Source organism: Pyrus communis, chromosome 7 (genome assembly GCF_041283825.1).
Source record: "Pyrus communis isolate YQ-2024b chromosome 7, ASM4128382v1, whole genome shotgun sequence".
Classification (NCBI taxonomy): domain Eukaryota; kingdom Viridiplantae; phylum Streptophyta; class Magnoliopsida; order Rosales; family Rosaceae; genus Pyrus; species Pyrus communis.
This window is the reverse complement of record NC_142571.1, coordinates 3,056,375-3,069,813: the sequence shown is the minus strand read 5'-3', so window position 1 is coordinate 3,069,813 and position 13,439 is coordinate 3,056,375. Positions and strand designations below refer to the sequence as shown.

At 36.7% G+C, this 13,439-nt stretch overlaps 2 protein-coding genes across 2 annotated transcripts; one reads left to right on the top strand and one right to left on the bottom strand.

Moving 5' to 3' along the window:
• The first annotated feature begins 1,348 nt into the window (after window positions 1–1,348).
• On the top strand, window positions 1,349–3,860 carry LOC137735650 (uncharacterized). Its single transcript, XM_068475092.2, has 3 exons — window positions 1,349–1,657; window positions 1,977–2,146; window positions 2,366–3,860. The coding sequence occupies exons 1-3, from the start codon at window positions 1,536–1,538 to the stop codon at window positions 3,349–3,351; spliced, it is 1,278 nt and encodes a 425-aa protein (XP_068331193.2). The 5' UTR covers window positions 1,349–1,535; the 3' UTR covers window positions 3,352–3,860.
• A 1,158-nt stretch (window positions 3,861–5,018) lies between these two features.
• Window positions 5,019–11,995, bottom strand: LOC137733228 (CO(2)-response secreted protease-like). The gene is made up of 11 exons (XM_068472379.2): window positions 11,780–11,995; window positions 11,532–11,635; window positions 11,288–11,385; window positions 9,123–9,275; window positions 8,538–8,649; window positions 7,817–8,354; window positions 7,635–7,735; window positions 7,284–7,526; window positions 6,827–6,941; window positions 6,248–6,461; window positions 5,019–6,026 (listed from the first exon to the last, which is right to left on the bottom strand). Exons 1-11 carry the CDS (start codon window positions 11,885–11,887, stop codon window positions 5,476–5,478), a joined length of 2,337 nt encoding a protein of 778 aa, XP_068328480.2. The 5' UTR covers window positions 11,888–11,995; the 3' UTR covers window positions 5,019–5,475.
• Between the last annotated feature and the right edge of the window lie 1,444 nt (window positions 11,996–13,439).

Sequence of the window (13,439 nt, the reverse complement as noted above, 5' to 3'; positions counted from 1 at the left end):
GTTCAGATTCAAGATAAAGCTTCAATGACACTCGCATGATAAATCTACCATTCATCAAGTAGCATTCTTGAAAAAAAAAAATGAAAAGCATTAGATCCCGAGGGATTTGGATCCTCGCCAAATCCCCTCCCTAGGGATCCTAACGATCAATGAACACGGACCATTGATAAAAAAATCGTGCGATCCCAATTAAATATTTTTTATATTTTTAAAAGTAAACCAACATCGTTTCGCATGAAAAATATAAAAAATAAAATAAAAAATATGGCGCACGATTTTTGATTAACTATCCGTGTTCGTTGATCCCTAGGATCAACAGGGAGGAGATCCGGCGAGGATCCAAATCCGATCCCGAGCACATACCAAAGCTCTCATTCAAAGACCAATAGATGATGCTACACCAAGAGCCAGCCACCAGAGTCCAAATTGGACACAACGAATAAGCTCCTGGATATGCTGCATTTTGATTAATTATAAAATCAATAAAGGAAAGTCCAAAAGTACATCAACATTATGCAAGAAACATGGCCGATAATGCATATATAATGCAACATTCATGGGAAATCTTTATCCCAGCAACTCATACAAACAATATTAGGCAAACTATATTAATCAAATAACGGTTACTCTGACTCTAAATCTAAATGCAACTGAACAACAATGTCGCCCTGCGAGTAAATACCTCTTGTTGAGGTCCACCAACTGCAGCAGTGATCACTCCTATACCTCCTGCTCACATAATTAGAAGCAGAAACCAACCACCTCTCGCCATAAAACGCCGAACATATTGGCCAATAGCCAAACTGAAATACTTTAAATGTCTTTAACGGCTGTGTTGCAAGTGTTAAATTTTCTAGTTCCTGGTGATGCTTCAAACGGAGTCCTGCGAAATTCAAAGATTACAGACAACCTTCAGATTTTCAATCTGACAATTGAAAACATTAAACTACTTTCCTCAATTGGAATTTGATTAAAAATTTAAAGAGTTAAAATAATCAAACTTTTTGTTCCTCCTTCTCCTCATCCTTGATCAATATTCCTCAATGTATCAATGTTTGCCTCTAACTTAGAACAACTTATCAACAGAGCAGCTCATCGCCGATCGATCGCCGTCGGAAAGCGCTCTCTCTCCTCCGTCCCTCCGTGTTTCTCTTTTTAGAATGAAATTTGAAGACGGTTTCGAAGTTCGATTAAGTGTGGGAACTCGCTTTGTTGATTTGAGGGTTTTAGGTTTTCTCCGATTTATTGGTTTGAGGTTTCGAATATTTGTTCTGTTAACTGTGAGCAACAGAGCTAAAGTGGACGATGTTTTGCCAGATGAGGCGAAGAGGCAGAGGGGAAGAAGCGGTGAAGATCCACACGTCACCATTCTGCTCTCCGTTTGACAGCAAAGCAACCGTGGCAAAGTTGAAATAACGGCAAAAAAAGAGGGGTACCGGTTTTAGTATATATAGATAATATAAAGAACAAATTTCGGCTCTGTGATAATTTGGTGTTTTCTTGTTTAGTTTGTTGCTCTTGAGTTGCAGAATAAAATGGAGAAAAAGCAAGTTGGGGAGCTTGTATCTGTAACCTTCACATGGAGGATTGAAAAATTCTCAAGGTTGAGACCCCAGAAGCATTACTCTGAGGGTTTCGCGGTCGGTGATTTTAAATGGTAAGTATGTTTTAGTTTCTCCTCTGAATGAATCAATGACATTCTTCAGTTTCTTATTTCCCTATTTTTCGGTTTGACCAAAAAAAAAAAGAAAAAAAAAGAAAAATTAAATTACAACGAAGATCAACCACATGTCAAAGTTTAATCTAGAAATTACTGAACAAGAAGATGTACTAAAGCAGATATGACAACCAAAAGTAGCAAGGCCATCATGTTCGCTTTCAGATAGATGCATGTAATATTAATATGAAAAATTTTATTTGAGAAGATGCTAAATCATTTGGCCTAAATGTCTTTTTTTTGTTGTTGTTTATCTCAGGCAGATCGTTGTATATCCAAAGGGAAGCAGTGGAAATCCCGGAAAGAACGACCTGTCGATATATTTGAATGTCGCAGATGCTGCAACATTGTCATCTGGGTGGAGCAGATATGCCCAATTCACCTTGACCGTCGTCAATCAACTTGACAGTGATAAGTCCATAACATTTGGTAATTTATGTACACTCCACACTCTTCATCTTGTCTATGCACTTGTTGGTGTTTCTGTCACTCAATCCTTGATTGCATTCTATGCAGTTTTTATTTTTCATTTTTCACAAGATTCCGTACCGAACAATTGTCTGTCAGCTTTATGTTATGGCGTCGGTTGCAGTAGCAATTTTTCTATGATGGTAATGTTCTGTAATCCGCCGTTGTTTGATTGTACAGAAACTAAACATGTGTTCAGCGCAAGTAAAAGTGACTGGGGCTTCACATCATTCATGCCTCTAAGTGAGCTTTTTGATTGCACCGAAGGGTTTCTTGTGAATGATGCATGTGTTCTGGAAGCCGAGGTTGCTATAAGTCAGGTAGACTACACGAGTGCTTCTGAAGTCCATGAAACTTGGTTTTTTACACCTATAAAACCCTCAGAGAACGAAAATGAAAGGCAAGGACATTCAAATGTGGACGCTGCGCAATTTCCACAGGTGCTTGCTTTTCTGGATTCACCAAGTTCTGAACAAAAGCAAACAAATGCTGATTCGTTGCAAGCTCCAATCTCTTCAAAAGCACTTACGACATCCAGTTCTTATCAAATGCTTGCATTCCAGGAAGAACCAAGCTCTGAACAACATTGCCCTGAGCCTAACGATAGCCCTGTTGAATCTCCCATAGTCAAGGAACATAAGATAGCACGCTCCACCCCACTTGGTGAGCTCATGGATTTCCGGGGTTTAGGGAAAATAGACAAGGATTATGTTCCATTTCTAGAGGAAGTCTGTTTGTTGCATCCTTCATTGATCGAGTGCCAAAGGAAGAGAAGTCGTGTGTTTACTGAATGGGCATTCACAGCTTTAGGTAGACTCCTGCACTTTTTGAAGACTACAAGGGGTAAGGATATGATCGAGGATCCGTGTGAGGAGCACCTTCAGCTTTTATGGGAGGAGCTCGGAACCTTCAAATTTGACTTGGCTTGGTTGGAGCCTCATGTTCAGTCTGCTTTGGGTATGAAGAAGTTTGTGGAAAGGGAACGACATGTAACGGAGCTGAGAAATAATGTGGATGCTTTGGATATTGAGATCAAGAGGTTGAAGGCTTGGCTAACTGTTGCGGAGGTAGAATTTGTGGTTGCAAAAACAGACATGGGAGAGGCAGAAGAAAGCTTTGTTGCAATAAATAGGGATAGCGAGCTCGGTTATGGCGGGAGGCATTAGCCGGCCTTGCAGAATTCTCTCTTTTATACGAAAAAAACTTGCAATCTATGTATTACAGGTCAAACTCCCTTGCATGTTAAGGATGAATGTGATCATGTTTCTTAACAATGGAGTGGGAAAGCCCTGCCATTTCAGTTTTTGTTCTGAATCAAACTCCTCCAGCTAAAGATCAGTAGCGTTGATTCCGGGTTTTATTGTAATGATTGTCGTTTCTTGTTTGTAGTACTAGCTGGGTTTATTGAAGCTTAAACTATAATTAGGTCTGGTAATTTGTATAAAGCCTTAGTTAATTTGGCATTATGTCTTGTATTCTAGTTAGCTGCATCAGCTCATATGCAAGACAGCTTGTGGCTTTTCAATCAGCCCAAAGACGAACTAGGGTTTGCCCTGATAGATAATCGCTTGTCATGTGGAATTGATAGTGTATGTGTCTATAATTGTGGTCTATGACGAGTTGTTGTACATGTTTGATGTGTGATAATGAGAATGCACCATGTAGCAGTGTAGTATATGGATGGTCCTTTATGGTTAATTCACACTAGGGAACTAAACTATTATATGTATTCTATGGCCCTGCCTGTTTAATCCGTATTGGGTATGGTTCTGCCTCATTAATCCATATTGGGGAACCATATGCATTCAAAGGTGACTCTGCTTGGTTAATCCGCATTGGGGATTCACTAACTACTATTATAGGAAACGGTCTTGCTTGTTTAATCTGGATTGAGGGACCACGCTAATAGTTGTATGCCTATGGTTTTGTCTGATTCATCCGCATTGGGCAACCATACGCACTCTAGCAGTGGTTCAGTTGAGTTGGTCTGAAACCCTACATTCTGGATTTCGTTGAGTTGGTTAGGAATCCTACTTCTGATTTGGTTCCCTTAAGTTGGATCCGAATCCCGCTTGTGTTTTTCGTTTTGTACCAAGATTCTGCTACGTGGCAGAGCATGCGGTGGCTGCGTTTGCTGCTATTGAGAATCGTAGCTGTTTTTAGGAACGTTTTGAGCCAATCGAGATTTGTTCAGTTGCTGATCATATTTGTACTGGCCTTGGCAACCTCCAAAAGGGCTCTAGCATGTGATCATCTTGACAACCTCCAAAAGGGTTCTAGCATGTGATCATCTTGACAACCTCTCCGACTCTCCAGCCAAATAACATAACGGTTATTCCTCCATTTTCACTTACACTGGGTTCTGGGGAGTATTTGACGATGTTCCTAAAACCTTGAACGTAACAAAAACTGCTTTGACTGAATTGCCTGCGCTTAACGAACAGAGCGTGTCACACGCCGTGCTTAAATGTCCTCCTAACGGTGGAGTAAAACCACCTCACACCCACCCTTGCTCCGCTGAACTTTTGTTCCCTGTTATTGGTTCTCTGCTATTGCTTCCCTGTTAAACACAAAGAATGTTCTATATACACAAAAGCTTGGAGTTGGAGGCATGTGTATGTGTGTTTCCCCAAGGGACTAGTCCATTATCAGTTTAACCCGGTAGCTGATTTACCAGCCTACGCTATTTTAGCATTCGGAAATCCAAATATACACAACAGTTTCTGTGCTTGTGTCTGTGTTTACCACCGGAATAATTGAGACCGTTAAGAAGCCCAAGGCTGGCCTTGCCGCTCAAAAATGAGAGATTACACATTCTTTTTCGGGCAGTGGATTACTTGAAACAACAATCAAGGCTACGAAACCTTGTCATTACCAAATTTAATTAAAACATATTAACAAATAGGTGGTATTCATTGTCCAAATAGAGAAGGAAATACAATCACAGTAAAAAATACATTTGTCAAATAGCAGCCGGATGGCACAGTGGATAAAAAGACTGACTGAGACAGAGACAAGGAGATGGCGAAAGGTTTAGGGGATTCGTAAATTAGATCAAAATGGCTGAAACATTGCCTTTGTCCATTCGTGTTATGCAACACTGACGAGCCTTAGCCTTCACCTCGTACCAGCTTTTTTTCACCATGCATATTGAGGACGGGTTTATGATAATATAAGGATGTCAATCGTACTTTTGGCTTCCTCTTCTTTCACATTTTCCCATCCTCACATGAAAGATCTCTTCTATCTTTTAGATCACTCCAAGCAGTTAACACTTTCACCTTCCGACGTTACTCAACATTCACACTAAACACAGTACGAACTGAATGTTGACCATTAAACCATATAATGGACCCAAAATTGTAGCCGCTAGTAGCCTTCTTGCCGTAAAATGACACTTGGAAAGACACTCTCCTCACACCCTCAGAAAAAACCAACTTCTCCGGAAGTACCTTGACTGTTAATCCTACCGGAGCCTGCACCTTTGCAATGTACGTAGAATTCCGGGCTCCAACATTGGTCACGGTTCTTTCAATAGCCTTTGCAGGTTGGCGCCGGCTGAGCTTTCTAATGGAGATGGAGGGGTAGTTGATGTTAGAGATGAGTTCTTCAGTGGAGATTTTAGGGCAGTTGAACTTTGTGTTTGACATAAATCTTATGTTCTTCTGTGGGTAGCCGTAATAGCAAAGGAATTCGAGATAGTTTTCTGTTGTGGTTTCGAAGACTAGTCCCGGGTTAAGAGCTTTAAGTGGGTTTACTTCTCCGACCCCCACCTCGTGTGGATTTGCAAAGTGGTTAGAGCTGTTTGTCAAAGGCTTTTTCATGTTGTTGTAAATGGTTGCTGAAACAAGAAAAGATGTCGATATAAGTATCTCCTATGTGCCGGTACCTTCAAGTGAAAATAAACTCAAACAAGTATAATCCAGGTAAGGAAATCGTGTAATTCTCAAGCTGTAAGTATCTTCCTAAATATTTTGCACTGAAGTCAAATGAAAGGATTGATGAACACAACATCGTTAACATAGAATGGCTGCACAAGATGTCGAAATGTCTATAGAATACCTGTGGTCATAAGGGCTGATTTGATCATGGAACTAGTCCATCGACGATGCACTGACTTGATGAATGCAGCAGCCCCCGTTACGTGTGGACAAGCCATTGATGTCCCGGATTTTATGGAAAATTTTGATGGCTTCTTCCCATTTGGGACTGCCCCTTTTTCATTCTTGGGAGCTATGGCAGCTAAAATGGCCACTCCTGGAGCCATTATATCAGGCTGAATAGCACATAAAGAAACACGAAAAGTAAATACAGTTAGTTTTGCAAACAACTGGTACATTACCGAAACTTGGTAAATGTACGGGTAAGCACATTTTTTGTGGGTGCTGACTGATTTGTGACAATGAGATCGACCTGGCATGTAAAGCCTTTATTATCCGATTTCATCAGGTCTGTACACTTGCTTCAGAGTTGGAAGGTTTAGTGCGAATCCAACTAAATCATGGTTTCCAACTTTATAAATGTTTGGAGAAATGTAAAATTTGGAATGCACATCAAATTAAATACATACGGACATATCTAATGTTACGATGCAGGTGAATTTCAAAAAAAAACAAAGAGGTGCAAGCTAAAGAAAATAACCTTCAGAATGTTTTCTGTAAGCTCTGCAGGACCCCTCGATGAAAAAAATGCAACAGCCGGTGCAGGTCTATACCGTGGAACTACAACTGTTGGAAGAATCCTTGCTGTTGGGTTTCTGTTGTTAAGGCATACAAAATTCATTGCGGCCAACATAAAAATAGTAATCATAACTGATGCGTATGAAAATTGTTGTAATAGAAGCTCAGATTCAATGGCCATATCCTTTAGCAAGGAATCACCTTATCACATAGGTCTGACTGGAATATATCAGATATTCAGCAGCACATAATATTGAACAAAGTAGCACACGACAAGAACATGTAATAACCGAAATACTGAGAGTTCGTAAAAATGATCCCATGTATTCAACAATGCAAGGAATTATATAGAACGAGTATTATGGACAACAAAAACACACATAAATTTCTCAGCATAAATAGTTTACATAAATGCTTACTTGGTAGAATTTATGTACTCGAGAATCTGAAACCCTGCAGTATTGCCAACTTCTGTAAATGGGAAAATGCCCGAATCGAAAGGTACACCTTTCTCAGCTTCATCAATCAAAATCAACCCTTTGGCTTTAGTATCAGCAACAACTAATTTCTTGATTCTCCGTGAAACAGCCGGGTCATCATCAACACAAACAACTATTTTGCCAACCACTTTCTTTTGATCCAATGATCCTGGATAGCAATTTCTGCAGTTAATTGCAAAACCAAAGATTTTATCTAAATGCTAAAAGAATTATCACATGAATATGAATTCCAAAAGGAAAAGAAGCCGGAGGATGATGAATTATGATCACCTTGCTTCAGATACAGGCGTGTAAATGCCAGCGGCATCTTTTCCAAATACAAGAGGATATGTCTTCGCATGAGTGAGATTGGAGAAATTGATGGCTGAACCCTATTAGAACCTAGATATGAGAAACTTTTGTATAAGCAAGATACCGAAATACTAACTGCAGGACTTCATTAAACGTCTTACTGTGAATGTTCTCCCATTTCCAAGAACGATATTAGATTGGAAATCCCTATCAATGTTAGAAGCTGCAATGGTGAAGATCCACGGTGCTGTGTTTACAGTAGTGTAAGGATCGGGACCATCATTTCCTGCAGAGCAAATTACCATCACTCCCATTTGCTCAGCATGAAATGCTCCGATGGCTATGGGGTCATTTAAGTAGTCAGGCTGAAACAGTGAGCTCATCCCAATGGAAATAGATATTACGTCTACTCCATCTCTAACTGCATCATCAATAGCCTTCAATATGGTGGCACCAGAGCAACCAACATCAGAGCATGCCTTGTAACACGCAATTCTAGCTGACGGTGAGCCTCCCCTTGCTATACCTTGTGCTAAGCCATAATAACTAGCATTGGGAACTTGCACACCGGCTGCTATGGATGTAGTGTGAGTTCCATGGCCAACAGAATCTCTTGGTGAGCCATTTGTAGTGGCTAAATGGCTCTGGTTATCGTTTGTTGTCAGCGAAACATTATAGTATCTTGCACCTATCAACTTTCTGTGACAAAAAAAATGTAATGAAATCAAGATGTTGTATCTTACACATCAACTTTTAAATAATCTCCAAAACATTCATTTGAATCCCTTTCTCTCTCTTTATTTTTCTCATTATAAGCCAGGTGAAATAGCGATTAACACCATAAATGCAGTGTTTAGATAGAATGTGAAACAATATAATCACCTATTACAATTAGATTTCTTGAAGTCAGAGCCTTCCATACAGACTCCTTTCCATCTTGAAGGGACTGCACCGATTCCCTCATCACTGAAACTCGGAGACTCAGGCCAAATACCTTAATCAACACATTAAACTTTCAAAATTATTCTACAGAAATGGAGTTGCTATGGAAAAACTTATCTTATAAAGTACGCGATACACAAATAGGATTATCATCATAACATATAGGGATTTGGACTTTGACCATGTAGTCTGTGAAGTAGCCATTGTTTTAACTTTTTAGTTAGCTTATGGAAAACAAGAACATCAGTTGTTCCCAAGTTCTTCTTATCCATAAACAACGTCGTTTTATATTTATTAATTTTTCCAATACAAATCCTAAATACTAAACCAAACCCGAATTAATTAATCTTTAAACGCATACGAACAAAGATCAGCAGAGGATCCTATTTCTGTTTACATGTTCTCAGTTTTTTTTTTGCTTTACCTTTTTATTTGGACCTTCATATACACATTGTACCATAGAAAGAGAAACAAGATAAAAATTATCACTGGCAAAGAAACTAGAGCAGAAGGATGAGGAGTTACCTGTGTCTATCATCCCAATTATAACATCACTTGATGGTCGCAGATACTTATTCTTCGATGCCCTGACAGATTCCGGCTCCAAGAAATCCCAAGAACGTGTTGTATGTAGTTGGAGTATTGAGTCGGGGAAGATGGAAACAATATCATCATTGCCTGCATGTTGCAGAATGGCTTACTCATTTTTTTTTCTTTCAGATTTTGAATATGTACATTTACCGGAGTTAAACTTAAGACATTCCACTTACAAATGGGAGATACGTACTAAACTATAGCAAATGTTGCAATGTTAAAACATCTCCATTCCATAATAATATAGTTGATTGACTAAATGGGTTGTCTATATATTTATTGCAGTTAATTGACTAAATGACCTAGGTTTAATTGATTTTTAATTTTGATATGTTATATAACCAGTTCCGATAATAAGCAGGGAGTTTTGTGAATCAACCACAAAGATTTTTTATTGAGAATTCCTACTTATCCTTCAATAGTCAAGTATTATTCCTCAAATAACTTTTTAGATAGCTAGTGAAAATTTTCAAAGCTGATTCGATAATTGAGTTTTATTTGAATTATAAAAGAACTAGAAGCTTTTAGTAACATGTAAACGATGACGATGTAGAGAGTTTAAGGTCTCATCTCAATTTTTTGCTCACCCGCACAATTGTTCATATGAAACAGTTGAAATTTAACTAAAATTTTCAATTAGTTAAATCCAAATAAAAGAAATATGTGAAGAAATTTTTTCACTCATCTCGTTTCCTCAACCTCCAAGGCATAGGCCCAAAAGAAAGAAAAACTAGTCTAGGTTGTTCTTGGGCAGCAATACCTATGAACACCATCAGCTACTCCTGAGGGAGCTCCAACATAATTAAGCCCAAATCAAACAACATATATCCCAACAACCCCATCTTCAAATATTTCGGAAAAAATATATATATTTTTTTTAACAAACGAAATTACCAAGGAGGGGTGGATAAGCTTTACAATGGGGTAGAATTTCATTAAGAAGTCCGGCTCTTTTGTTCACCTATTGATTTATGGATATATAGTTATTGATTTTTAAATTTGATATCGAAGGTCTTGTTTAAAACATTAGAAGAACATTCATATGTTCTTCAACTTAATATCAAATCTAAAAGTGAGTAATCATATCAATAAGTGACCAAAAAAACATTTTTTTATCATCGATTGTACCTCCTGTTAAATTGCTAGTGAAATATATATATATATATATATATATAATATACATGACTGTATACAACACATAATAATGAGAATTGAATAATAATAATATTATTATTAATATTAATAATACTCTGTTAAATTGCTAGTGAAATATATATATATATATATATAATATACATGACTGTATACAACACATAATAATGAGAATTGAATAATAATAATAATAATATTAATATTAATAATACTTTACTATAAGCACAACTCATCCAACATGTGTTCTGGAGATCTTGGATCCGTCTATTGTATTTGTTCTATATAAAATTCAGTGAGATAAATCAAAGCTTTTTATAATTTTTTTTTTAATAAAAAAACTAGCTGTATTTCTGCAACAGCTTCTTCTTCTGTTTTTCTATTATTCCTTTTTATTTTCCTTGCTATGATGCATGGCTGGTAGTTGGTAAAGAAAATTAATGAACAGAATTTGAAAACTTTGAGTTTTAACAATAAAGATAAAATAAAGGGTAAAGTGAATAGTACCATGATTGACTTTTTAATATAAAAATATAATTTTTCATTAAAGTGAACAGTACCAAGAGTTTTTCGTTAAAGTTCTATTTTAATTAATTAGTACGGGCCCATGATATAATCATTCTTTATAGTTGATACCAGAACCAGCGACGAGTTGCTCTATATATTGTGGTAGGGAGGGACGAGGGACGGAGGGTGACTACATGTGCATGCCTGAAATTACCTACTTAACCATGCATCCTCTCTCTCTCTCTCTCTCTCTCTCTTCCTTGACGGATTCATTAGTAAACTAATAATATAAATAAACAACCAAAGAGGGATCTGGGATCCTAATTTGAAGGTGTACAAAGTAAATACACACACACACACAGATATATATATATATATATATATATATATATATATATTATCTAATGAAATAGTAGAGAATTACAAAAGGAACTAAATACCTGATAAAGTGGAAGCTTCAGTTTCTGTAAGCATGGCAGAGAATCCTCTAAAAGCATGATTATACTTGTGTATTACAGAAATTCTCTCAATCTCATGGCTGGCAGAAACAGAAACATGATATAATATATTAATTAATGACTAATTGTGCAGAAAAATTAGATTAATTGATGAAGAATTAATCCCAAACTTCATCAAGTTTATGCTGGTGATTATGATGTTCCTCATGATTATGGTGATCATAACCTTGGAATAATGGATGACAACATTTGCAAGTATGCTGATTCATCAGCTCCATTATCTCTTCCATTTCCATTTGAGAATGAACTTCCCATATAGACCACATGATGCTGCCAAATTACCAATGACATATGAAAGAATTTAATTTAGAATATTCAAACATAACACCATCCGTATCCATTTTCTCAGCAACCAAACAGAGAACAAGATTAACCAGAAGACAGTTTGGACACGAACCCATAATTCAAAGTTACCTTGGGAATCTGAGTTGAAGTAGTAGTAGTGGTAGTGGCGCCACAGAGAGGGAGGAGGAAGCAAGGTAGAGAGAGAAAAGGTAGGAGTAGAATTAAGGCAGTAGCCATGGAAGCAGCTGAGTCTGTGACTGAGAGTGCTTCTTCTTCTGATCAGTTAAGTGAATTGGTTTAGCAAAATTTAGAGACCAATATTGTAATTTTGTATTGTTTTGAAAGTTTTGCTTATATATGAAGTTATACATTTTGTAGGCTCAGTGTGAAGGGAAAGCTTTTTAATTGACTCATTAAGAAGCTTGAGCCATGAGCAAAGCATCTTTGATGCTTTTGTGGTTCTCAATACATATGTATCATAAGCATTCATAATTTTCAGTGAAATGCAAACATCCATAATTTACTTCTCAATTATTAGGTTATTAAAGTAACATTAAATCCGCCTGATGTATGTCGATGTTCTTGTCCAAGACATATAAAGATATGTGTGTATTTGTTTGGGTAAGTTATCATCATGTTAAAGTTGGACCATCCAAATTCAAACCTAGTGTATTTTTAACTTACTTATCTCTGTTTAGTAAGTTTAAACTTGAGATCTAATTTCATTAAAATTGGGTCACCGACCAACTTGTTATACTTTTCACGGTGTCAATTGCAGATTTCTTCAACTGACACCTACTTTCGTCAAAATTTTTGTTGGTTTTATATCTCATCCTTAACACGGCTACTTTTCTTGAATGTATATAAGAACTAGAGCTTGTATTTTAGGTTTTAGCTCTCGAGTTCAAATATCATGAACTAAAATATAAAACTTATGCCAATTGACCGAGAAAGACAGTGTCAAACCTGTCGATTGGCACATTTCTAACTTAGATTTTTTGGCATACAATAAAAAAATAAAATACAAAAGATAAAGTATCAACCTACTTTCTCCACTCTTCCTTGATAGAATGTGAATTCCTCACGATGCAATCATTTAGTCAACAGGAACATGGGTATTGTATTTAAGAAAATTGATTATTCTAATGATTCTATAAAATTCGAGTGCTGAACTAACCAATCTGAAAAGAAAAACATAACAAATTTATAAAAGCGATATAATTAGTCTATAAGAGCGTTTAATCAATATGACAATAAAAAAATTATTCTTAGAACATTTAGCCAGTTACCCTTATATTTTGTATTACTTCTTCTTATAAAGGAGAAGCCATACAAAAATATCATTTCAACTGCAGATTCCAACTTTTTTTGTTTTTCTATTTGGGTAATTTTTTTTTTTCCAGTTTTTTTTTTCTAGTAAACTTGTATTGCAAGTAAACAATGACTCTTTTCATGTGCACCATTTTCTGTTCTTTTTCTTGTTTCCTTTATTCTCTCTCTTTTTCCCATTAATTCCAATTTTCCACCTTTAAGTATCTGAATTAAAATATTTGTATATATCCCACTTTTTTTCTTTCTTTCTTTCTTTCTTTCTTTCTTTCTTGGTATTCTATTTTTTGTGTTTGTTATTTGATGAACGAGTTTAGCCAGCAAGAAAAAGTGCAGAAGAGCCTTGCAAGTGCAAGCACCATTACCGGCTTTTACTGCATCAACTTTGTAAACCAATCTTATGACTTTAGGAAGCATTAATCAACATTATACAAATGCAATCGAAGTTTCTTAGCGGAAT